Genomic DNA, 27,384 nt, shown 5'->3' on the forward strand with positions numbered 1-27,384 from the left:
AGAGGGGTGGGATAGGGAGGGTGGGAGGGATACGCAAGAGGGAAGAGATATGGTAACATATGTATATGTATAACTGATTCACTTTGTTATAAAGCAGAAACTAACACACCATTGTAAAGCAATTATACTCCAATGAAGATATTAAAAAAAGATGTATTCATAACATATCACTCAATAAACTAATTCAAAGTGTATTTAATAGTTAAATATTTAAGATAAAATCATTTTGAAGAAGTAGAAAAATATAGCTAAATGAGTTTGTAATTCCCAAATGGAGAAAAACTTGTGAAGCATAAATACATTGGAAGAGGAAACACCTAGTGAAAAAATACTGGGTACCCGTTGCCTGAAGCTCCTGGAGAATTTTGTGTTCCACAGTCTCCGAAGAAAAATTGGGTGGGTATTCATCCGCTAATTGCCAAGTTTTCGAGGTAGTGGAAAACAAGGGTTGGGACATGGACAGCCACTTGCAGGAGATACAGGAGAGGCAGAAGTTAACGCCACAGCTTCTCGCGCAGCAGTTGGGAGCTGAAAGCGCTGCCAGTATTGGTGCTGTGTTAAATAGCAAAGACGAGCAGAAAGAAATTGTTGAAACAAGAGAAACTTGCAGGGCTTCCTATGCAAAACGTTAAGTATCAGGATGAAGGAGAGACAGATGAAGACAAAATGGAAGAATATAAGAATGAATTAGAAATGCAACAGGAGGAAGAGAATTTGCCATATGAAGAGATTTACAAAGATTCTAGTACTTTTCTTAAGGGAACACAGAGTTTAAATCCCCATAATGATTCCTGGCAACTTTTTGTAGACACTGGACATAGACCTCAAAATTTTATCAGAGATGTAGGTTTGGCTGACAGATTTGAAGAATACCTTAAACTGAGGAAGCTCATCAGGCTGAAGGATGAGTTCATATATAAATCTAACACTCCTCGTATGTACTTACAAGCAGATATATAGAAGCCTTTGACATCAGAGAACTAACACCCAAATTTGATGTGATTCTTCTTGAACCCCCTTTAGAAGAATATTACAGAGAGACTGGCATCACTGCTAATGAAAAATGCTGGACTTGGGGTGGTATCATGACGTTAGAAATTGATGAGATTGCAGCACCTCGATCATTTATTTTTCTCTGGTGTGGTTCTTGGGAGGGATTGGACTTTGGAAGTGTGTGTTTATGCAAGTAGGGTTACAGATGTGAAGATATTTGTTGGATTAAAACCAATAAAAACAATCCTGGGAGGACTAAGACTTTAGATCCAAAGGCCGTCTTCCAGAGAACAAAGGAACACTGCCTTATGTGGATCAAAGGTGTTAAGCGTAGCACAGACGGGACTTCATTCATGCTAATGTTGACATTGACTTGATTATCACAGAAGAACCTGAAGTTGGCAATATAGAAAAACCCGTAGAAATTTTTCATATAATTGAACTTTTTTGTCTCGGCAGAAGACTCCTTCGTTTATTTGGAAGAGATAGTACAATTCGACCAGGCTGGCTTGCAGCTGGACCAACTCTTACAAATAGCAACTACAATGCAGAAACGTATGCATCCTACTTCAGTGCTCCAAATGCTTACTTGACTGGATGTACAGAAGAAATTGAGAGACTTAGACCAAAATAACCTCCTCCCAAATCTAAATTTGATCGGGGAGGTGGAGCTCCCAGAGGAGGAAGAAGAGGTGGAACTAAAGCACTTTGCTTTAGTTTCTCCAAGCTGCAGGAATATTTTAGCCAACCTCCGTTGCAGTTGTCACTGTCTGGTTTTGTCCAGAATAAATGAGTCATCCTGTCTTTTGTCATGTGCATGTAACCGAACAGAATGGAACAACACAAATACCTTCACTTTCAGAGACTGAATTTATTCTGATAGATTTCAACTAATTACAAAGGCTTTTGCTCTTTAGAAATAAAGTGAGCAGTGAAAAAGACCCAATCTGGATTATCATACTAGTGCTGACAGTAGTTGATAATGGGCATCCTGCCACTGCTGTCACAGCAAGTGGGAAGCTGTTTGACAGCCTTGATGGAATGGAGTTGGGACAGATGGTAAACTTCTCTTAGGTTTTTAATATTTTCTTGTTGAAACAATAAAAAGAGACTTCTTTTTTCTTCCTTTTTGAAAAATCTTAAATAACTCATATAATTTGACCACGGAAGAAATTGAGAGACTTGGAACAAAATCACCTCCTCTCAAATCTAAATCTGATTGGGGAGGTGGAGCTCCCAGGGGTGGGCAAGGAAGAGGTAGAACCTAGTAGGCAGACTTTACAAAGAGAAACAAAAATACTCATTATAATCTCAGTTGTGCAGCTACTGATGACTGTTAATCATACTTCCTAAAAAGCGAACAAGGACAAATATCCAAGCTCTAGAACTTTGGTATGGACTTGATCTTGGATTGACTTTCAAAACAGTTTCATATTCCTTAACAAAATAAAAGAATTGGAGGCAACAGAGACACCTGGTTATCAGGTACTTGGTTTAAACATTTTGGGGAATAAAGTACTTGGTGATGAGGAAATGACATGCATCTTTAAACTTGTTATGGAGAAAACAATGTAAAACCAATTACAGAAGACCCTCAACTTAAGAAGAGAGCTTGGAAAAATGGAACTACAGTTGCCTTTTAAGGGACTGGTTTTCCAGATCAGTTAGTTGTGTGAGACTTTATGTTGTCATTTCTCTTTCTATACTGTAACCCATGTTTTAAATGAATTTGCTGAATGAAATAATGCCATGATTGTTCTTGATAAATGTATTTTTTACTTTGCATATGATTTTTCTAATGAAACTGTAAACCTTTAAAAAAATTGGAAGAGACTGAAAAGAAAAAATTTAGTAAATTCACAATCATTGATGCTTGAAGGCACCATCATTCATGATAGCCAACAAATGGAAAGAATCCAATGTTCGTGACAGTAAAATGAATAAGTAAATTGTGACATTTCATAAAAGGAGAAACAGTAAGGATGCGTGAATTAAAACATCTAGTTACATCTTTGTGAAGAACATTAAATCTGAGATTTTCTCTCATTTTCGAAACTCTTTCTCCTTGCATCTCGGTCAAGCTATTTCTAAGCAGCTTATTCAAAATAGGGTAGTTCATTAAAATGATTCACAGAACAACAGAATAAGAATTTTCTTGAACTCCTTGAAGATCTAGGACCAAGAAGTATGAAGCTATCAGGGATTCATATCTTTTTGACATTTTTTTTCTCTCTCTCTTGTCTTAGAACTTCATGGTCTCTCATCTCTGCTCTTCATGTGAAGGACACATTCTTCTCTCCCTGTTTCTGAAGACGGGCTTTGCTTCAGCATGGCGGCGGTCATATGCTATGTCCAAAAGTAGCAGAGGAGAACAAAAACTTGACTCCACATTGGAGGTATTCTTTTTTATTATTATTATTGTTTTTAACGGTACGCGGGCCTCTTACTGCTGCGGCCTCTCCCATCGTGGAGCACAGGCTCCGGACGCGCAGGCTCAGCGGCCATGGCTCACGGGCCCAGCCGCTCCGCGGCATGTGGGATCCTCCCGGACCGGGGCACGAACCTGCGTCCCCTGCATCGGCAGGCGGACTCCCAACCACTGCACCACCAGGGAAGAAGCCCTGGAGGTGTACTCTGTTTCCTGTGCCTAGTCATGCCGGCTCTGCACCTTTGTCTAAAAGTGCCGCCAGCCGCGGCGGGTCCTCAAAGTGCAGCAACAATCGACGAGAGGCCCTGAGGCTTATGAGGGTCTTAATGGCGCCTTCCTCAGAGGGCAATGCTCGCCACATTTCCCCCTCTTTTATTTTTTAAAGCTTGATAATGCAATTTCAACCCATACACCTCCTGACAAAGAGCAGCGAGACGGCCAACAATAAAGCGTAATAAACTAATGTGTCCATCAGTCCATACACTTATTCCAATGAATCGTTTAGGTCTTTTTTTAAAGCTTCAGATAATTCTAGCCAAGCTTGTATGCTAGTACTATGATACCATGGTTCAGAAATATTTACAGGCAGCATTACATAGGAAGGTTGTTTTAACATCATAACAGAAAAAGTTCCTTTCATAGGCAGAAGGCAAGTACTAAAAATACAATTCTGACAAGTTATATTATATCCCAAGGAACCAGAAGTAAACTCAATCTGTAAATCTCCTATTAGCAAGGCATATGAGGGTGTAACACAAGTAATAACTGGTTGATAAGAATAAGACAATGCAAACTTCCCAAAATCCTAATGCTTATAAAAAACCAAACTATTATCAGTAACAGAAACTGAAGAAATTAGAATGGTACCATTATTATAATTTAAGGTGCACCAGATTTGAGAATTCAAAATCAGATTGGGGAAAATCAGAAGGAAAAAAGGAGGGAAACTTCAAACTTGTAACAGCTTTAACTACCTTTAAACTATGGCCGGCCAGTAAAGTCCCTTGTCTTCCTACATATATTTCAACACAAAAATAGTATCTTTACCAGTCTCATTCTTTCCATTTTTGTTATTGTTGCCCTGTGAAATCATTATTTCTAGAACAGCAAGAAGATGTAAAGCTTTCTCAGCTTGGTAGGTTAATATATACAGGTCTATGAACAAAAAACACACTGCTTGGGCAAATTTTTCTTCAAAAGGGTCTATGAACTGATAAAGTTTTTCACCAACAGATATGGCTTCTGTATACTGTCGGACATGATACAGGATGACTGCTTGATTGTAATACAACATACTGTTTTCAACATCATCTAGTCCATCCATTTCTTCAACAGCCGAGTGCACCTGATTCTTCAATTGGTTAAGTGTCTGTCTTAAACTATCTGTTGTTATCTGGTTACTTTTGAAAAACTCAGCTACTGCCGTATTCAAAATTATTTTATAATCGTCTTTGTTTATATCTTGTAGGCAGGCAAGATGTTGCAGACAGACATCATAATTTCCAGCTGTAAAAGCCTGGAAAGCACTGGTGGACAACTCCTTCTCTTGATCAGTGATTTCAGGTCACTTCTTGGATACTTTTTGTCCCATATTTTTTTACTTCTGACTATTGCCCCGAGTTACTATCAACTTTACTATGTGGCCACACTTTCACTCTTCACTCCGGGGATTCACTTACCGAGATTCAGATGTCCCTCTTGTCAAGTCCCTGTTCGGGCGCCACTTGCCGCCAGCCGCGGCGGGGCCTCAAAGTGCAGCAACAATCGACGAGAGGGGGTAGGGAACTGAACGCACCAAGGTATGGGATCAGAAGGGCACAAGCAACTGATGGTTGCAAGGGAAGTTTAACAACAAAGCGTAGCCGTATATATACCCCTAAAGCAGGGAATTTGCTTAGTCACCATCTTATCGGCATCAGCTGGTTGATTGGCTTCTCGGCTTAGTCACGCCTTATTGGCATCAGCTGGTTGATTGGCTTCTCGGCTTCTCCCTCAAAGGCACCAATTTCCCCTCCAGGGTTGCTTTTCCTAGCTTTAGGGAACAACCAGGGACTCCCAGTAACTGAGCAGGTCCCTGGAGCGATTTGGCTAAAGGCCATCTCCTTTTTTACGTTCATACCATAAAGTCCAGGATGCATACCAAGGAGAGTACAATCGGGCCCTGAGGCTTATGAGGGTCTTAATGGCGCCTTCCTCAGAGGGCAATGCTCGCCACATAAAAGAATGTTGCCTATAGCCTGAGTAAACATAATAGCCCTTTCTCAAGGCTCTGCATCCCAGGCTTGACATTTAAACACAAAACACTTTTCATTCATATAGAGATAAAAAGATGCAGAACAGAAAATAACATTTGTCTTGTTGAAGGTTTATAGGAACATGTGACCAGACATATATGGACAGCTGCAAGAGCAAAGGATTATCCTGTCTTCCCTGGGGTCGGGTGAGCACCAAGAAGTCTGCAATAACCATCTACACTTCCTCCCCTTTTAGTATAAAAGAAGCCTGAATTCTAACTTGGGTAAGATGGTTCTTTGGGACACTAGTATGCCAACTTCTCAGTCTGCTGGCTTTCTCAATAAAGTTGCTATTCCTTGTCGCAACACCTCCTCTCCATTTATTGGCTTGTTATGTTGAGTGGTATGAGCTTGGACTCTGCAACACAAATTTTCTCAGTTCAAACAACAAAAAAAGATAGCTGTTGTTGAATTCAAATTCAGGAAGAGAAACTGAATGGCATAGGTTAGGTCACTAGGCTTCCCTGAGCAGTCAACCTATGGTCCAAGCAAAATAGCCATGGAGTATAAACACAGCATATAGAAAGCTGTAACGTCCAAGAGAGAATGAGATGGACAGGGGAAAAAATCTATTATACTTATTATGGCTGAATTATCCTCAAAGGGTAAGTGTAAGTCCTAAACTCCGTTACCTGAAATGTGACATTATTTGAAATAAGGTCATTGTAGAGGTAATTAGTTGTTTTTTCAAATACTGGAGTAGGAAGGGCATCTAATCCAATAATACTGCTGTGCTCATGAGAAGAGGAAAGACACTAGGTTAAAGACAGTCATGTGATGGCAGAGGCTAAGTTTGTCGTGATGCATCTATAAGCCAAAGGATGCAAAAAAATGGCTGGCAAACACCAGAACCTAGAAGAGGCAAGGAAGGATTCTCTACTACAGGTTTTAAAGAGAGTATGTCCCTACTGACATTTTGATTTTGGACTTCTAGATCCAGATTGTGAGGCAATAAATTCCTCTTGCTTTAAGCCATCTGTACATCAGTATTTTGTTACAGCAGCCCTGGGGAACTAATACAATACCTCAACTCAATTAAATCATTGCTAGTCTAAACCACAGCCATTAGGGCAGGTTCTGGAGCAAAACCAAAGGAGTCAGTAAGGTAGCATACTGCTCAGTAGCTTTGATGCATGAGATAAATATCCAAACATATGTCAGCAAAACTGTAATAGTAATTGGATATTTAGGTCCATTCTCAACACTCCTTTTCAGCATAGTACTGGAAAAAACCTAGCTAGGACAATAAAGCAAGAAAAGGTATATAGATTGGAAAATCATGTCATTTGCAAATGACGTGATAGTCTTATGTAGAAAATTCAAAGGGATTAACAAATCTAGATGATTTTGAAATTAGAGATGATAATGTCTTTACTATAACATGTCTAAAATCTGGTAAGTTTGAAGAGTGGGACACCTGTTTCAGTCTTCACTCTGGTTTGGTAATACACATGTACAGACGTGCCTGTTCTAGACATTGACAGTAGCCTACCCACATTTATAGAACCTTTGAGGATCAGAAGAGAGTTAAATATATCTTGAATTTCTATGATATAAGGCCATTTGCAATGCATATGCTGTCATTTCTGCTGGCACATATGAAGAAGCCAAATACTGAGCCAACAGCTGATATTTCATAGATGTTTAGTAGGGGATGGAGCAAAATATGTTTGAAAATCCAGCAAGATTTTTATTATCAGATTATCTCAGTTGGAACTAATTCCTAATATGTCTTTCAATTACTCAATTGCTTTATATTTCTCTATAATAATGCAATCATTTTAAATTAAAATAATTATCCTCAAATCTTACACTGCAAAAAAAAACCCCTTATTTTTAAATTGTGCTTTTTAGAACATGGGTTGATTAGTGCCATTGAAACACTTTTGTACTGAGTGGTTAATGTTACTCAAAGGTACACTGGAGTTTAAGTCAATACAAAAAAAAAAAAGATTATTCCTGATTTTCATGAATATGCTTCAGTCCCTATTTTTACCACCTAGATTGAAAATTATGACCTTGTTTACTTTCCCCAAAGTAGTAACACATTGCTTTATCCCTGGAGTCTTTTACTCTGCAAAATTCTTAGCACATCTATCATTGTTTTTTTTCTGCCTAGAAGTTGGTGACATCTCAGTTTGCTTAGCTTTAGGTCAAGCATTGCAACCATAAAATCTTAAATCTTTTCTTTACCCTTAAAACTACCCAGGTGTTTGAGACATCGCATACCAGTTCTCAGTCCAGTCTGCTGGGTTCTTACCCACCTTGGAGGGGAGATTAGTGAGTCTCCCCTGGGTTCACTATAAACTGTATCAAATCTATCATGGATGTAAATCAGTTGAGTAGTGACATTTGTAAGATTGTTAGCATCGCACATGTTTCAGAACGTTGATGGCATATTAATGAAAAAATCCTAAACCAATTATAAGCAAAACAAATCCAGCAATGTTAAAAAATACACCATGACCAAGGTGGGTTTATTTCAAGCATAAAGACTGTTTTAAACATTTATTAGTGTAGTTCACTCTTATTACTAGAATATAAGAGAAGGCCTGAATTATCATCTCATTACTGCAGGACAAGCATCCAATAAAATTCAGCAGCAATTCATAATAGAAACTAGTAATAAACTAGGGAGATGAGGGAACTTCTTTAACCTGATAACACAGCCTACCAAAACTACCACAAATATCAAATGCAATAGACATTTATAGTGAGGAACAGGACAAGGATGTTACCTGCCTGAACATAATTTGCATTGGCTTTTCCACTCCTGCGGTAGGTTTTTGTTTGTGTTTTCCATTTGTTCAGTGTTTCAGTTTATTTTAGTTGTTTATTCTCAATTCAGTGTGTTTCTAAAATCAGTGCTTCTTTTCTGGCCTCTCCTATCAGCTTCTATTTGTGACGGCAATTTTGTATCTCTGTAAGTTTAGTTTAAGGCTGTCTCATACTTAAATAAGGAAGAGATGGAGTGAATTCAAGTCTGCCATTACAAACTGTGTAAAAGTGGGCTGCTTTTAATAACCTCTCTGACCACCCATGTCCTCATCAGTAGATATTAGCTCAAAGATATCTGGTCTTGTCCCTTGCTTGACCTCATCAGCAAACGTTAGCTCAATGATATATGATCTTACGGAATTTTTAAAGGACTGTAAGATACAACAACCAATGTTAGCCTGGAAGAAACTTGTGATCCTGTTTTATTAATTTTCCTTTTTCCCAGGTGGCTGACAGCTGAGTAGGGAAGCTAATTAAATCTAACAATAGTATAATTCCAATGATAATTTTGCCTTCTTGCCATAAGCTGGCAGAGCCATGGCTATGTGGAAGAGTAACTGGGAACTTAGTGGAAATAAAAATAAAAGTGGGAAAATAATGTTTTATCCAACACTAAGTTATCATGTTCCTGTTCCCCGAAAACTTCACTGAAGCCATCTCTTTGTTTTTTTTCTCATATTCAGTTGGAGACTTGAAGATCACATGAATCTGGAGCAGAATCCAAATTTCACAAGCTTTTCCACAGGAAGATGAAAGATTTCCCTTAAGTTCATCAGGGATATAAATTAAGAATAGAATTCTAAGCTCAGCACAAAAAAATTCCTATATAGCACTTTCAGAAAAAAATACATTTAATTTCAGACCTTAATCTTTAACTGTCATTGGATCATTTCTGAAAAACCTCAGTGAATAATAAATATTAATATAGTGTATTTACATCTTTGGCATCTGTAGCCTGTTATTTTCCAGGGATTCCTCAGTTTCAGATTAAAAGTGGATTCCTCTTACTGTTTTGGCCTATAATTATGGAATACTTTTACTTTACTTGTACTAATTCCTGAGTTCTTGAGCAAAAGAGATCATAACATCTGATGAATTCATTATCCTGAAATAGAATTCATGTCAATTAAAAAAACACTGGTTGTGATCTTTTTCATATTTAAGATTTTAATTTTCATATAGTCAAATGAATCGATCTTTTATTTTATGGCCTTTAGCTTTTAAGATTTAATTAGAAGGATCGCTATTCAGATATTTTCATGTATTTACATATCATATGTTTATTTCCTCTGGATATTATTCTTATGATGTAAGAAAACAATTTTTTGATATAGATAACAAACTGACCCAACAACATTTATTGAATGGCCCATCATTAATTTACTGATAAAAAGAGATTATCATTTATAAATATGTATATGTACATTATTGACTCATGGATAATGACACATTATTCTGCTGATATACTTTTCTTTCCAAGGAATTGACATTTTAATTTAAAATAAATTATTAAACTCTCATAAGGAATAATGTTGGAATTTTTAAAATATTGCTTTACACATAAAAAGTAATTTAAAATCTGACATCATTACAAATGAGTCTTCCCAACCAGAAATATTGTATGCTCATCATTTATTTGTATTTTCTTTCAGATCATTTGATAAATAACTTGGTTCTTATAAAAGCCTTGCTCATTTCTTAAGTTTATTCTTAAGCATGTATAGATAGTATTTCTAGCTATTGTGAATAGGATATTTTTTCAGTTACATTTCTAACTGCTTACTTCTGCTCCTGGATTTTTGCCTGCTCCTCTTTAATCCGGGTTTCTGGTATTAAGTCTGGTTGAAGGAGAAGCGATGCATTTAATCTGAGGCCAGCAGTGGAGTGGATGCCACCAGCTCCAACCATCAGATTCTGCACCCACTTGTATCATTCTGCTGATTCATGGCCAACGTAGGAAGGCTGGCTGCCTCACTTGCTTGCATTTCAATTGCTCATCACTCTGTTTATCTTTCCTAAGAAAAACAGTGATTTTCATAAGGTGCTGCTTTAAACTAGGATATAAAGGGCTCTGATTCTTGCATAGAAAAGAATTTCTCATCCTTTGTGCCCCACCCCTTGTTCACCACCTCCCGTCTTTCTGAGCTCCTTTGATTGAAGTGCTTGTAACTTCCACAAGTGTTGGCTTAGGAATGTTATGTGTCTGGAGAGAAACGTTCCTTTTCTCCTCCTTTCTCCTTTTTTTCTTCTCAAACAGGGTTTGGATTAGCAATGGAAATGAAATCTTATGCTTAAAAAAATATTGGCACCTTCTGCGTACCAGAATGGAGTTAGATTTTCACATGAATTATCTCCTTTATTATTAACAAAAAATGAATGAGGTAAGTGCCATTTCATAAATAAGAAAACAAGAGGTGTAGGGAGGTGAACTAAATTTCCCAAGGGCAAATATTTAGTAAGCATCAGCATTATGATGCAAAACCTGGTCTGACTGTAGAACTGAAAACTCTTTGATATTCTTGTCTTGCCTTTTAGTTCACTTTTAAGGATTAAGTTGTTTGGGGACTGAGTTGCTATTTTAATATAATTCAAGTCTACATTTGGTTTATCCTCCTTCCACTGACTGCCCAGTAAGTATCTTTCGTGAGCCCTTAAAAATGGGAGTATTTAGTTCTCCTTTTTAGAAGTGCTGATTTTAGTTCTTTATAATCTCCTGCTGCCCTAAAGTTTCAAATTCTGGCCCCAAAGCCCACAATTGGCACATGCACCGTGAAAAGACAACTAGTGATGCTTCACCTACAAAAGGGCTCTTCCTCTCTAGACTTTTAGTTAATCTAGTAATTATAGTTTCCAGAGATCTAAGGGTTTTTTAAATTTAATTTTTGTACTTTACCTGTTTTTTACTGGTTTTGACCATGGGAGCATTGGCCTCTCATGACCTATTATATCCTTCTTATTCAGGAAAGAAAGCTGTTAACCCAATTTTAAAGGATGATTTGTATTAAAGTGTATTACCATAGCTACCCTCTTAGCTGCTGTAATTGACCAATTATGGTGACCACACTCCAACTCTGAAGAGTTCACTTGTCTTTCAACTGTAGCCTTAAATGCCAACTGACACTTTGGAGTTGGAATTTCACTCTTGCTATTTTTAACCCTCAAATACATTTGCAGGAAATCATGGGTCTTAAGTGAGAGAGTGAGTCACAACCTATATAATTAAATTAGCTAGTCCAAGTGAATGACCCTAAATAGCACAAGTATTTTACCTAATTATTTCCAAAATGTGACACACTTTGTCATATAAAATCATTCGTCTGAACATGTTCCTTACGTGTTCTCCTGTTGTCCTGTTAACATAGAAAGCACTTTTATGTGTAATTTTATTGAACTATCATGTATTCCAAGAAGAGAGGTAAACTGATGAACCTAAATTCATCTGTGGAAAAACCAAGATTTCTGATATGTAACCCTGAAAAATATTTTATTATATTCCAGTTGATTAACTGGTTTAGTTGTTTCACAGTATATATATGTAGATGCACCTGTCAATATGAAAAACATATTTCTTACCATTTTTTACACAAATCATCTGAGACTTTACCTTCCCCAAATGACCTTCTGTTAGTGAGACAAAGTTCTCTTCCAAACTAAATACACATATACTGTAACAGCAGTTTTTTGAAATTTAAGTGTATAGAAATGTCCGGGTGAGTGTGTGAAAAGACAGATTTGAAGGCTCCACCCCACAGAGATTCTAATTTCTCAGGTTTTGGGTGAGGTCCCGAAGACTGAGATTTGTGTGTGGGGGTCTTCAGCCACACTTTGTGACATTGATCTATGGCTTCTTTGTATTGACCAGAGGAGCTATCTTATGTGTGTGTGTGTGTGTATGTGTGTGTGTGTGTATGTCTCCTAAACTTTCTGTGAAAACAGTTAACATGGTTTACTTTTTAAAAGTTCAATCAGGAATCTATAAGCATGTTGTAAAACTAACTTTATTAGGTTATAACAAGGGCAGATTCATGTCTGGTGAGAATCTGCTTTCTTGGCTGTCTTCTCTCTGTACTTCACATGACAGAAGAGGCAAGGGAGATTCCAAGGCCTTCTTTTGTAAGGACTCTAATCCCATTCATCACTTCTCAAAGGCCCTAACACCTAACATCATCACCATGGGGGTTATAATTTAATTTATAAATTTTGGGGGGACACAAACATTCAGCCCATAGCAGTAGACTTCTTTACTGTAATTTGGCTGTGTAGGGCAAGTAGAATAAGGTGCAAGTGGGAAAGGTGGGCTGGATTTGTAGACAAAGGCCTGTGAAGAAGTTCACTGTTAACTGACCAGTTTTTTTTTTTTTTTTTTTTTTTTTTGCGGTATGCGGGCCTCTCACTGTTGTGGCCTCTTCCGTTGCGGAGCACAGGCTCCGGACGCACAGGCTCAGCGGCCATGGCTCACGGGCTTAGTTGCTCCGCGGCATGTGGGATCTTCCCGGACCAGGGCACGAACCCGTGTCTCCTGCATCGGCAGGCGGATTCTCAACCACTGCGCCACCAGGGAAGCCCTAACTGACCAGTTTTGAATTAGTTTATTAATTTTCCTTTTTAAATTTATTTTTCATATACAGGACTTTCATCTTCTGGGTGAGAAAACTGAGGATCAGAGGTTATGTGAATTTTTTTCAAGCTCCCACCATTAGTAGAAGAACCTATTATTCTAATTTTCACCTCTGTTTCATCAGAACCACCTCATACATTTTCATACTGAGAAATGTGTTAAATTTTGTGGTGGACTAAAATATTCAGGATTAAATATTAAATCTGCAAATTTCCCCCCTTCTGCTCAAGCTCCCTCGGGCAGCCTCAAAGTGTGTTGATTCATTATGAATTGAGCACCAATGTCAGAAAGAGAGAAATCCCAACCTCCCAATGTAAAAAATTACGTGTACACAGAGACACTTCCTATCTCAAGTAGAATCCCATAAAACTAGTTGATAATAGCAAAAAAAAAAAAAAAAAGACAAGACATTAAATACATACCTTTGATAATGTGCCTAACCCTTTCCTTTTGTGACAGTTTTAAAGACCTTAACATTAATCTTTACCTTTTAAAGCAAACACATTTGGTAACAGGTCCTAATTTCTTAAGGGCCTTTAGATAAATAGGCATGAATTCATCACATGCTATAAGGATGAAATTTTAATGTCAGAAGACACATCCAAATTAATATTAAGAAGTTTTAAAAAAAATATTCAAAAGTTATAGGTGGTAAATGTTCTGGATCCATATTTTCAAAATAGTCAGAGTTCCACAAGAATCGATATATTAAAGATACAACCAAATAAAATACTTAAAATAAAAAAAGATACCACCAAATTTGGAGTATACTTCATATTCATTTAATGATTATATCACATTAAAAATGTTTACACATTGGGGCTTCCCTGGTGGTGCAGTGGTTGAGAGTCAGCCTGCCGATGCAGGGGACACGGGTTCGTGCCCTGATCTGGGAAGATCCCACATGTCGTGGAGCGGCTGGGCCCGTGAGCCGTGGCCGCTGAGCCTGCGCATCCGGAGCCTGTGCTCCGCAAAGGGAGAGGCCACAACAGTGAGAGGCCTGCGTACCGCAAAAAAAAAAAAAAAAAAAAAAAAAAAAAAAAAAAAATGTGTACACTGCTATGGTCAAAGCCAATTACCTATTTTTTAACATCTTGGGCATGTGGCAGCAGCTCACATTCCAATAATTTTCAGGTTTCTAATTATTTATATTAAGTATCTGGTTGAGGCTGTCAATAATATGGCTTCATTTTACTTGTCCATTGAGCACCTTCATTTATGCAAAAACATTTCCTTACCTGAAAGCTCCATGTGATTCCACCTCCAGGCCTTTCTACCTAATGTTCTTGGTGATGGACGCCAGGTAACCCTGAGAGCCTTTTGAACTACCGTGGAGTACAGGAAGGTGACTGAGGCATTTACCTTAGGTGAAGATTTAAAGGGGCACCAAAAACTCATCAATCCAGATAAATAATATTTTAATGCAATACTTTAAAAATATAAAAATTAATGTAAAATTGATGGTAAACAAATATCCAAATTTTAAATAAGTACTGACTTTCTTTCTTGCCTCAGTGTGGGTCTGCACAGCACTATTACTTAATATTTTGATTTGATAATCCTTTACAATATTATTGAATCTTCTTCAGCACAAAGACATTCCACTTCAAACCCCCATAATGTCTACAACACAAAAGACTGATAATAACAAGCACTAGCAAAGATATAAGGAAATGGGAATCCACACATATGGTGGGGATGTAAATGGACAGCCTCTTTATAAAACAGTTTGGCATTTCTACTTCTAGATGTCTACCCAAAAGGAATGAAGATATATGTCCTCTCAACGACTTGCCCACAAATGTTCCTAGCAACATTATTCACTGTAGCGAAAAGTGGAAACAATTCAAATGTCTATCAACTAGTGGATAGACAAAATGTGGTGCATCCATACCTTGGTATACCCTTCAGGAATAAAAATGAACAAAATATTGATACATGCTACAGCATGAATGAACTTCAATGTCCAGAAAAAGACAAATCAATGAGTGCAGAAGTAGTTGAGTATGTGCCTGGTCTGGGGCATGAGAATGGTGATTAACTATCACAGGACATGTGGACCTTGGGGAGTTGATGGAATTGTACTAAAATTGAATTGTGGTGATGGTTGCACAACTCTGTAAATGGCTAAGTATCATTGAATCATACACACAAAAGGGATGAATTTTGTGGTATATTAATATTCCCCCAAGAAATGGGAAGCTTCCTTCACTGTGGAAAGGAATGTAAATTGGTGCAGCCACTATGGAAAACAGTATGGAGCTTCCTTAAAAAACTAAAAATAGAGTTATTGTATGATCCAGCAATCCACTCCTGGGCATATATCCAGAGAAAACTTTAATTTGAAAAGATACACGTACCTCAACATTCATAGCAGCACTTACAATAGCCAAGACATGGAAGTAACCTAAGTGGCTATCAACAGATGAATGGATAAAGAAGATGTGGCATTTATACACAATGGAATACTTCTCAGCCATAAAAAAAAATAAAATAATGCCATGTACAGTAAAGATGATCATATTAACTGAAGTAAGCCAGAAAGAGAAAAACAACTATTTTATGATATTACTTATATATGGAATCTAAAATATGATACAATTAAACTTATTTACAAAACAGAAACAGACTCACAGACTTAGAAAACAAATTTATGTTTACCAAAGGGAAGAGATACTGCTTGGGCCAACAAATACTGGCTATGTAGCTGTAAAGCACTCTCAAATGATTGATTTACTTAAAGAAGTAAATATTAACATGAACTAGTATGACTTTAATTTTTTAATGATATGAAGAGAAAGTTGTTGAGTGAGAGGATATAGCACTGTAAAAAAATAACAAAGGAGAGTGTTATTTATTAACTCTTGGCAAAAGTCGAGGAAAAATCATGTGGCAGTCATGGCTAATTGGCCAGTTACCACCATATCCTCAGATGATCTGCTCTTGAATAAGCAGATAATTTAATCTTTTGTTTATTATTGCTAATTTATAAGCATTATTCTGGTCACTGTTAAATTATCTGGATTCTTATTTAAAACAATGTAATTTCCCATCAGATTCTCTCCAGAACACAAGCAATGCTTGAGGAACTCCTTACAGTGGGTCATGGAGTTTCTACTTTTCCTAAAATGCAGGCAGAAAGCCCAGCAGGCACATGTCAGAGATCTCTGGCAATATTTAGCAGGAATCCTCAGGATTTTACTGCTGAAACTCATATTTGTGAATAATCCAATCTTTCTGTTGTCTCCTATGCTAGTTCTCTTTTTTTTAAAAAAAAAAAAACCCTTGGCTTAAATTATCAAGTAAAATAAATTATCCAAGTTCATGACCGTATGTGTACATAATAATGAATCTACAAAATGAACAACAATGCAACCATCATTCAAGTGAAAAAAAATAGCATTCAGGGTATGCAATTTTGATTTAGTTCATCTAGGCAGTCACTTCGATTTTTATGTTTCAAAACTGTATACATTTTTCTGTTCACATAATAAGATTTACTTTATATAGTAATATTCAACCCAATATTTTTGGCTAGAATGTAAATCTCACCAAGTTCTTCATTTCTATTCATGCATTGGGATCTCTCATAAATCTGCTATATTATTTTTTATAGTTTCCAGTTCTGTCAAATTTTAATATAAATTTTGTCTTTGATACCTTGAATATCATAGCATAGTAATTGAATTATTTCAGATAATTGCAGTATGTGTAATATATTCATTCATTTCTATTGTTTTAGTTTCTGCTGTTTTTGGCTACATTTTCTTATATCTTCAAATACTTGCATGTCTTGATTGTATGTTAGTTACTGTATACAAGCATTATTTGAAGAAATAATTTGATAACGAGGGTCCTGTTATTTTACTCAGCCCATCACACTCAACCTTTTCCACTGACTAAAAGGGAAATACAATCTACTTAAAATATAAATACTAAGGTACTCGTCAGGCGTAGAAGACGATTCATCTCTCCAACCTGCATCTCCAGGTAAATTTCTTGTGAGTCTATCAAGTACCAAGGACAGTGAAGTTTAATTTTTGTTGAATATGGAAAATATTTCAAGTTTCTGTAGTTTGGGACTTACTTTCACATTTTCAAAGGAATTTTCCAGCTTTTTCAGAGATATTTCTTATCTTTCCACTTGAATTGGAAGAAATGTTCTTTTTTTCCTTGAAAATTGCTCTCTTTTCCAAGATAAATTAAATCTCTCTTTTCTATGAACTTCCATTGTTCATGGTGTTTCTCTTTCCAGTTTCCCCCCTCGATAGTTTTATTAAAAATTGTATCAGAATACAACATAAAATTTACTGTTTTAATCATTTTTAGCATACAGTTCCACACCATTAACTACACATTGTTGTGCAACCATTACCACCACCCATCTCCAGGTTTTTTTTTTTTTTTTTTCATCTTGCAAAACTGAAACTCGTACTCCAAATCAGTAACTCCCCATTTTCCCATCCTCCTATCCCCTGGAAACCACCATTTCAATTTATGTCACTATAAATTTTACTATACTAAGATCTCATGTGAGTATTTAAACGTTTTTGACTGGCTTAATTCAGTTAGCATAACACCATCCCGATTCATCCATGTTGTGAAATTGCCTACATTTTGAATGGCGAAAAATATTCCATTGTATTTATATACCACATTTTATTTATCCGTTTGTCCATTGATGGACACATGGATTGCTTCCACTTTTTGACAATTGTGAATAATGCTGTTATGAACATAAGAGTGCAACTATCTGTTTGCGTCCCTGTTTTCCGTTCTTTGAGTACCTACCCTCACACAGAATTATTGTATTACATGGTAACTGTATTTTTAATGTTTTGAGGAACCACCAAACTATTCAAACTACTCTCCATAGTGACTGCATCATTTTGTATTCCCACTAAACAGTGCACGATGGTTCCAATTTCTCTACATTCTCACCAACACTTTTTTTTAAATTTTAAATTTTAATTTTTTTGTAACTAGCCATCCTAATGGGTGTGAAGGGGTAGCTCATTGTAGTTTTGACATGTATTTACCTAATGATTAGTGATGTTGGGTATCTTTTCATGTGCTTTTTGATTTACTGCATATTTTCTTTGGTAAAATATCTATGTTTAAATATATTCCTTTTTTGAGTTAATTTTTTGATATGGTATAAGTAGGATCCCAACTTTATACACTTTTCCATGTAGATACCCAGTTTACTCAACAGCATTTATTGAAAAGGCTGTCTTTTCCCCATCGTACGGTCTTGATTCCTTTGTCAAAATTCATTTTGCTTGATATTGTGAAAGTTTCTTTCTGGGCTCTGTATTCTGTTCCATTGAGCTATTTGTCTGTCTTAATGTCAGTACCACAATATTTTGATAACTGATTTGGTGGTAAGTTTTGAAATCAAGAGATCTAACTCCTCCAACTTTGTTCTTTTCCAAGAATGTTTTGGCTATTCAGAGTCTGTTGAGATTTTTCTATGAATTTTATAGTAAATTATTCCATGTGCAAAAAATATTAGTGGACTACTGCATAAGATTGCACTGAATCTGTGGATCACTTTGGGTAGTATTCACATCTTGACGTTATTATATCTTCCAATTTATGTACAAGGGATATTGTCTAGTTATTTGTGTTCTTTAGTTTTGTTTAGCACTATTTTGTAGTTTTCAGTATACAAGGCTTTAACCTTCTTGGCTAAGTTTATTCCTAAATATTTTATTCTTTTTAATGCAATGTTAAATCGAACTGTTTTGTGAATTTTTTTCTTTGGATTGTTCCTTGCTCGTGTATAGAAATGCAACTGATTTTTGTTTGTTGGTTTTGCATCATGCAACTTTGTGAATTTGTTTACTGCTTCTAATAATATTTGTGTGGAATCTTTAGGTTTTATTGTGTATAAAGTCATGTTGTCTGTGACCAGAGACAATTTTACTTATTCCTTTCCAATTGATGCCTTTTATTTCTTTTTCTAACTTAATTTTTCTGGCTAGGACTTCCAGTCCTATGTTAGATAGAAATGGCATGAATAGGCATCCTTGCTTTGTTCATGATCTTAGTGGAAAATCTTTCAGTCTTCAAACATTGATTATGATGTTAGCAGTAGGTATTTCATACATGACTTTTTATATTTAGTTTCTCCCTATTCTTTATTTTTTGAGTTTTTTTAAATCATGAAAAAGGTGTTGATATTATAAAATGCTTTTTCTCTATTGAGATGATCATGAGGTTTTCTTCCCTTTGTTCTGTAAATGCGGTATAACATTAATTAATTGATATATGTTGACCCATCTTTGTATCCCAGAAGTAAATTCTACTTGATCATGGTGCATAATCCTTTTAATATGTTGCTGGTTTGTTTTAAGGGTTGTATTAAGAATTAATATTACATGGTAGATGTAGTTTGCCAAGTACGGTGCCTGGCATTTAGTAAAACACATTTAAGTTCTCAAATCTCTTCATATATTTTAAGGCTTTTTTTTCCCTAAAGAAACATTATAATTTAATGGTAGTGGTTGTTGGAAGTCTAACTGATAATGAAGTGGACTATAACCCTATTTTCAGTCTTACTACATCCTAAATTTGTTTCTTAGCTGATAACTGTAAAAGGAAAGTGAAGTATCAAAGCCTATGGAGAACTAACAGATATTTAGCTGGCTTGAGAACAGACTGAAGTAAGTTGGAGAAGAGATTAAAGTGGGTTGGAGGAACTTCTTGCCCTCATAGAGCTATTTCTTACCCAGTTGTTGTTGATGTGCTTGTCCCACTAGGTACCATCGGAGACTGGAAACATCACTTGACCATGGAGAAAAATGAAACATTTGACAGAGTATTCCAAAGGAAGATGAAATAGTTTCCCTTGAATTTCATCTGGGACATAAATGAGGAGTAGAATCAATGCAAAAGAATCATAAAAATCTATTAAATTTGTGGGCATATTTTAATTTATCTTTTAATACATACTTCTCATGCTAATGTTGATTATAAAACTTTATTATTAAACAAAATTAGTGAACAGTGCTTACATTCGTTGCCATGAGTTTTGTAAACACTTTGAAATTTCAAACATTAAAATGATTTGGGATATTCTCTGCATTAGTAGCCTGTAAGATAAAGGGAAAAACAGAAAGCATGCAGCATGAATTGTAAATCTCTTGAGAGAGTTTTCTGTAGTGTGTACTTTTCCTTTATCTACAAATAAATTTGGGATTAAAAAGTAAAAATCCTTTCATCCTTCTAAGTGAACTTTATTCTTTGGTTTTAACCAACGTGAATGTCAAAATGAATAGAGAACTCACATGAAACACATGCATCTATTTAATAATTTACCAGATCACAAAGTTTACATGAAAGAGCAGAGGTTCAAAGGTGAAATAATCATCTAATGGTTCTATCATTTAACTGTTGGTTGAAAAAATACTTTTATCCATAACATCTCAGTCACTAAACTAATTCCATATGTATTTACTGGTTAAATAATTTAAGATAAAATCATTTTGAATAACTAGAAAAATATAAGTGAATCTGATCATAATTCCCAAATGGGGAAAAACTTGTGAAGCATAAATCAATGGAAGAAACTTAAAGGAAAAAATTAGTAAACTTACAATCATAAACATTTCAAGGCACCACTATCCACAGAACTCAATGTTTATGTACAGTGTACATTACTAAGGATGCATGAATTACATGAATTACAACCACATTGAAAACATACACAAATCTCAGAAACGTACTATTGAGTGGAAAAAAGGCTAGACACTTACTGCATGAAACACTACATAAGATTAAAAAATAGGTTAAAATAATCTGTGGGTTTAGAAAAAGAGAAGTTACCTATAGGAGTGGTATAGTAACTGGTAAGGCAAATGACAGAATTTCTGTGGTCTTGGTAATACTGTTTCTTCATCTTAGTGCTGGTTCCATAGATGTGGTCACTTTGTGAATATTTATCAGGCTGTGTGCATGTGATTAGTGATTTTCAATGTATTTTGTCATATATTAATAAAACTGGTGAAATAATTCATAAACATAAATAATAAACATAATTACAATGGTGTCATTATAAATAAGCAGCCTTTCAGAGTATGTATGGCCATACTTCAATATTTTACTTTTTATTACCAGTACATGCTCATTATGAAGAAACAAGAAAAGAAAAGTAGATTTGAATGTCATGCTTTTAAGGCTCAGTGGAGAATGGATTACTTTTATTGAAGAATAGGTAAAGCATCGTGTTTATTACACAATGACACTATAGCTAAGCTAAAAGAATACGATATGCATTAATGTAACCACACTAAGCAGTAATCGCAATACTCCCAACTCAGAGGAAAGAAATGGACAGAAAAAATATAAAATTTTAAACAGAATATTTCATCTCAACAAAATCGCTTCACAAAAATAAAAGTAAAAACTGAGGCTGCAATAAAAATAAATATGCAGTGATTCATTTGTTAGCCAAGCAAAATAAGTTATTTATTGATGTTGGGTTGATTAGAGCTTGAGTAAAGCATCTAAAGAAACATGTCTATAGAAAATACACATACCTAAGACTGTAAACTGTCTCCCAACATCCGTGAGTCTACCCTTGTCTTTAGTAGACATATATTACAAAGAATTATTATAAATTATAATCTATTTTCAATAAATTATAATAGAAAAGCTGTGGAAACTTTTTTCTTTCTTGTTATATAAAAACATAATATTTGCGCCACAAAACTAAAACAATTACTGGCGCATTACCGAAAAGTTTGCCTATGCCTTGCATTAGGCTCATGTCTTCTTTTTTATTTAAACAGTACAATCTGTACTACCTTTATTTATTTTAATATTTTAAATGTCCTAGAATTTGTCAGTTGCAATAAGTCCAAGTTGGCTCTGGTGTGTTTTTGACATGTTTCCAGTATTCTTTCAGTTCTGTCTGATATAGGAAGATGTTCTAGGCTCATTTGTACTTTCCTTGCCCCTCCTCTGCAATCAGTCATTGATTGTGACTGATTTAGGTATGCTTTAGGTATGCTCATTGCTCTGACTTATTATTGCTTCCAGGTGGTCCCTCAGCAGACAGACCTAGGTAATATAACATGGTACAATTTCATGTGATGATATGATGTGTTCCCAATTACTTCAATTCTTTGAGATCCAAAATGAAAAAAATGAATTGATTACTTGGAGTGAAGAAGAGGAACAAATTACAACATCACAATTATACAGGTCTTTCTAAAACATTTCTCCATTTCACCTTTAGTTAAAATTTTGGGCAGACCATTATTGGAATAGGGCATCCCCTCCAACAGCTTAGGAAACTAAAACTTCACTGATCACTAAAAAGTTCCAAGGAAACAAAAAGTTAGTAGCATTCTTAGTTGCAGATGTACCGTATCTCTTTTTTTTTTGGTATAGAAATGAGGAAACTAAGACAATTCCTTTAATTGTAGATGTGGCACTGTCTTTTTCACTCTCATGTTATTACAGACTTGTCTAAAGAGAGATCTCAAGCATCTCTAAAGGCCCCTAAAGCATTCAATTCAATGAAAATTCCTGCTATGAAATCAGAAATTACTGGGTGAGCTATTCACCTTTGTAAGCGTTCTAATCTCTTTGATTTCTACTTTTAGGGTTGTCATTCTCACAAAATGTATTAGTGCCTTAATTCACGAACATTAGGTAAAACAAGAGATAAGATGAACATTTCCAAGCATAAATTACCCTCAGATTAAACGCTATTTCCTTATCAGTGCTGATTTGGACATTGAAGGGATTAAAGATCTCCCCTGGAATCAAATTCTGTGTTTAGTGGAAACCTGAAAATCATTATCTAAGAGAAGCTTATGTAAGCATGATGACTGAGAAATGAGGAAATGTCCAAAGGACATTTATCCAAAAGGAGATGTTAGGACAGATCTGTGACAAATTTCAGTTATTGTTGAATTCAGAAGAAACGGGCTGGGAGTGTGATAATTACAACTATGTTTTTATTTCTCAATATTGCTTTGGCTATTTGAGGTCTTTTGCTGTTTCACGCAAATCTTAAGATTATGTGTTCTAGTTTTGTGAGAAATGGCTCTGGTAATTTGACAGGGATTGCATTGCATCTGTAGATTGCTTCGGGTAGTATGGACATTTTAAAGATACTGATTTTTATAACCCATGAGCACGGTCTATTGCTCCCTTTTATCTGTCTTCAATTTCTTCCCTTAATGTCTTATAGTTTTCAGAGTACAGTTCTTTCACTTTCTTCATTAAATTTATTCCTAGGTATTTTATTATTTTTGATGAAATTGTAAATGAGATTTTCTTCACTTTTCTTGATTATTCATTATTAGTGGATAAAATGCAACAGCTTTCTGTATATTAATTTTGTATTCTGCAACATTACTGAATTTATTTATTAGTCTAAAAGTTTTTTGGAGTCTTTGGAGTTTTCTATGTATAATATAATATCCTCTGAAAAAAGTGAAAGTTTTACTTCTTCCCTTCCAATTTGAATGACTTTTATTTATTTTACTTGCCTAATTTGTATGGCTAGGACTTCCAATACTGTGTTGACTAAAAGTACCAAGAGTGGGCATTCTAGTCTCTTTCCTGATGATAAAGCTTCTGTAATGTCTACTTTAAAAAAAAAGATAAACAAATTGGAAGGGCATCACTTAGGATGGACAACCCTGGGTGTTCTTGAAAAAATAATTTAAATATCAGTGATTTTATAAGACCCTTGGTACATTCCACAGCCGTAGCCACTTTTACATAGGATGGTGCAAATAAAGACATGAAAAATAAATATCAGGCCTGCGAGATAGGTATAAAAGGTCTTACTAACCTTATTTCATGCCCAAGGAAGTCACTGCTGTAGCTCTCAAATACATCTTGCTGTGTGTTGGATAGTTGCCAAAGTTAAGTATGACTACTGGTTACAGGCAGTTCTCTTTAGTATACCCAACAGTTTTGACTCTTGCAGTTTCTGGAATAAATGGATATCATTTTCCTAATGTCAGCAAAATTTTACCCAATTTATTTATCCAAACTGTGTTACCTTCTGACACCCTAGAACAATACTCATTGGCCAAGACGAACTCTTCAGGGAATATTTCTTTCTCAACAACAAATTGATCCCTATCATCCTTAAAGTTATATCAGAAGTGGATTTTGCTTCTTCAGTGAACCTGTAACAGTAAGTAGTAAAAGGGTAGACTTAGAGCTCTTTCAAATCTCACTCCCTCTTTAGCATACAAATGAATTTACTTTTTCATCAGTTTTATATTTTTCCTTCTCTTTTTTTGAACTTCAGTGCAAGAATAAGAAGAGATACAAAAGATGTCCTTTACACAATCACTTCCTCCATATTAATCAAGGAGATGCAAACAATATATATTTTGTCAATACCCACATCCCACATGAATCTACCCCATATCCCACTCTTTTTCTCTTGTTTCTATGATACACCAACACTTATAATTCTCTCTCTCCTGAAACTGTGCAAGACAGACTAGACATAATAAACAGCAAAAACAGAATGATGTTCAGAGTGTTTGTGTGGGCTGGCTGACACTCTTGTCTCTTTTCTCAGCATCCGGATTTTCTGGAATTGGTTTTTCAAGTCTGTGTGTGTGTGTGTGTGTGTGTGTGTGTGTGTGTGTGTGTGTGTGTGGTATTGTGGGGTGTCAGGAGGGATGTGATAGTGACTCACATTTTCATCTTTGCTTTTCTCTTCAACTACCCTCCCAACTTATGACTTTTGCATTGTCCATGTTCTTCAGTATAAATCCTTCCTTACCACATTCCACAGACTAGTTTCTCCAAGGCTTTTCCTGGAAAATTTGTGTACTAGTGTCATAATCACTCTCCACCTACCTCTATTGAAACGGTACTTGATGGCTTATCAGCCAGTGTGTTCTAACTCAGTTCTCATTAGTAGAAATTGCCTGGATTTCAGCTTGAGTGAGGAAACTCTGGCAGGTTAGTAGGGCTTAATTGGATCTTTTAACTGGGAGTCAAATAACATCCCATGAAGCCTTCTCTGGAGGTTGAGATAAAACATTCATGGAAACCAAGACAGTGCTTTATCACTTATTTTTTTGACTCTGAATTTTTAGTGTGAATGTTTGGATTGTTAAAATGCAGATTTTCGATCACAAAGGAATTTGGGAGTTTACTAGAACTGGCTTAAGAAAATAAACAAATAGAGCCAATATAACATCAGATTATCAAAGTAATGTCAACCTTGTATGATAAAAGACAGATTCCATCAAAAACAGGGCAGTCTCCCAGAAACAGTTAGTTAGGGGGAGGCAGATGAAGGAGAGAGGCTGAGGCAACCCACCGTGAGGTCAGGCGGCCATTGGGTGGGCGGCCTGGCCTCGACGCCTCTGCCCTGTGTGGCGGCGAGCAAGCTCCCCACCCACTCTGCTGGCTATGGTGTCCCCTCTCACCAACGTGTCTGCTGGGATCCCCAGCAGCAAAGTGAAATACTCAAAGCTCTCCAGCACTGATGATGGACACATTAACTGTCAGAAGGAAACTTTACCTGCCGAAGCGAGCTTCAATCGAAAAAACGTCCAGGTGTCCTGAGATCTCAAAGTTCAAGAAAAGCCCTACTAACATTCCTTATAAGGCCACTGCCTGCGCCTCCTTACAGTTTTTGACTGGTGTTTTTCCCATTATTACGGGCTGCCTCCTGCTGTCAGGCTACATCAGCAAAGTTGGCGCCAACCGAGCCTTTCCAGTTCTGACTGTTGGCATCCTGGTGTTCCTCCCCAGATTTTACCACCCGATCATTGCATACAGAGCATGCGGAGGCTGCCAGGGCTACTCCTACCGTGCTTTTCTGGACTGTGATGACTAGGCCCCGCCGCAGCCAGAAGAGTCACAGATGGGGGTGCGCAGAGTTTAAGGCATTTGGAAGATGCTGTGGAAATTGATGCCTAAGGATTAAGGAATTCTGCTGTTCTGCAAATGCTTGGCAATACTATGCATTTTTGCATAGTTGCAAACTATGCATTTTTGCATGGATTTTATAAATCCATCCCCAAAATGTTAACTGAGTTTACAATTAGCCAAATAGGAAGCTACGAGAGGACGTGCTCTATTTTTATTTTTCTGGCCCTTGCACAAGCCCATGACAAATTTTTCCACTTGGATATGTATGAGGAGGAATAGCAGTGTTAATTGTATGAGGAAGTGAAAAGTTACTATGCAGAAGAAAATGTTATTGCCACCACCTATTTAGAGCTGAACAATTCTTTTTTTTTTTTTTTTTTTGCGGTACGTGGGCCTCTCACTCTTGTGGTCTCTCCCGTTGCGGGGCACAGGCTCCGGACGCGCAGGCCCAGCGGCCATGGCTCACGGGCCCAGCCGCTCCGCGACATGCGGGATCCTCCCGGACCGGGGCACGAACCTGCGTCCCCTGCATTGGCAGGCGGACTCTCAACCACTGGGCCACCAGGGAAGCCCTGAACAATTCTTTTAAATAGTCCTCATCGATAATTTTATCTTGTGGCAAATGGAAAAATGCAGTACATTATGTTAAATTTCTTATTACCAAGTAATTTATTTGAAAAGTTTCTGAGTGTCTTATCCCTCACACTTATCTCTAGCTTTGATTCTATGGATGATCTTGGTAAAATCAAATATCAATTTAGGAAAAATAAAAAGAACACTACAGCTGTGTTGTATGGAGGCCCCACGAGCTCTAGAGTCAGACAGAACTCATTTAAAATCCCAGATGCAAACTTTCCAGCTGTATAACCTTGGACAAATTATTTTAATACTCTGAGATAGAGTTGGGGACCGTAATTCCTACAGTTTGGGGTTCCAGTAGGGGTCAAATAAAATATTCTATATCAACAACATAGCACATATGTATTTTCAAAAGTGTTAATTTCTCACTATAAAATAGGGTTCTATAGAAGACTGCACATAAAATTAACTAAGTCATAAATGAATTACATCCATTCACCTCAAGCTAACATAAGAGAGCTGGTCACCCAAGAGAACTAGACTGTTAATCTGTAAAGTTATCAATTTAATTCAGGACACAGGGTTACTTTTTATTTGTATGAGCTTCCTCTTGATTCCTATACAGGAATAGGGCAGATCCAGGCTTTGTGGTGCCTAAAGCTTATATAATTTAGAGGGGGTCTCTTAAGAAAAAGAATGCAAATTTATGAATTCAAAATTAAGTAAAGGGCATGGCAAGGGGCCTATACAAGTGTGGGGTCTTGAAGCATGCTATCTACAAGAAACCCACTTTAAATATAAAGACACATATAGAATAAAGT

At 36.3% G+C, this 27,384-nt stretch overlaps 2 protein-coding genes and 1 pseudogene across 3 annotated transcripts in view; 2 read left to right on the top strand and 1 right to left on the bottom strand.

The window, feature by feature from the left end:
• The first annotated feature begins 455 nt into the window (after window positions 1–455).
• Window positions 456–1,786, top strand: LOC131767806 (N6-adenosine-methyltransferase non-catalytic subunit-like; annotated as a pseudogene).
• A 17,144-nt stretch (window positions 1,787–18,930) lies between these two features.
• ZUP1 (zinc finger containing ubiquitin peptidase 1) overlaps window positions 18,931–27,384 on the bottom strand; it is a 52,218-nt gene continuing 43,764 nt past the window's right edge. The window contains exons 13-15 of one of the 2 annotated variants that reach the window (XR_010836266.1): window positions 24,141–24,270; window positions 23,928–24,068; window positions 19,274–19,975 (exon numbers count right to left, since the gene is read on the bottom strand). The gene's annotated coding sequence lies outside the window, so the exon portion shown is untranslated. Of the gene's footprint in view, window positions 19,976–23,927; window positions 24,069–24,140; window positions 24,271–27,384 lie in introns of both variants that reach the window. The other variant, XR_010836265.1, reaches the window with a different exon arrangement.
• Window positions 25,520–25,949, top strand: LOC136792404 (transmembrane protein 230-like). The gene is made up of 2 exons (XM_067011197.1): window positions 25,520–25,616; window positions 25,684–25,949. The coding sequence occupies exons 1-2, from the start codon at window positions 25,520–25,522 to the stop codon at window positions 25,947–25,949; spliced, it is 363 nt and encodes a 120-aa protein (XP_066867298.1).

Source organism: Kogia breviceps, chromosome 13, assembly GCF_026419965.1.
Source record: "Kogia breviceps isolate mKogBre1 chromosome 13, mKogBre1 haplotype 1, whole genome shotgun sequence".
NCBI lineage: Eukaryota > Metazoa > Chordata > Mammalia > Artiodactyla > Physeteridae > Kogia > Kogia breviceps.

Excerpts from the sequence above, each read along its gene's own strand:
- LOC136792404 (XM_067011197.1), top strand. The coding sequence starts at position 25,520 with ATGGTGTCCCCTCTCACCAACGTGTCTGCTGGGATCCCCAGCAGCAAA. Across the intron at positions 25,617-25,683 it reads TGATGGACACATTAACTGTC|AGTTCAAGAAAAGCCCTACT; the intron begins AGAAGGAAACTT and ends CTGAGATCTCAA.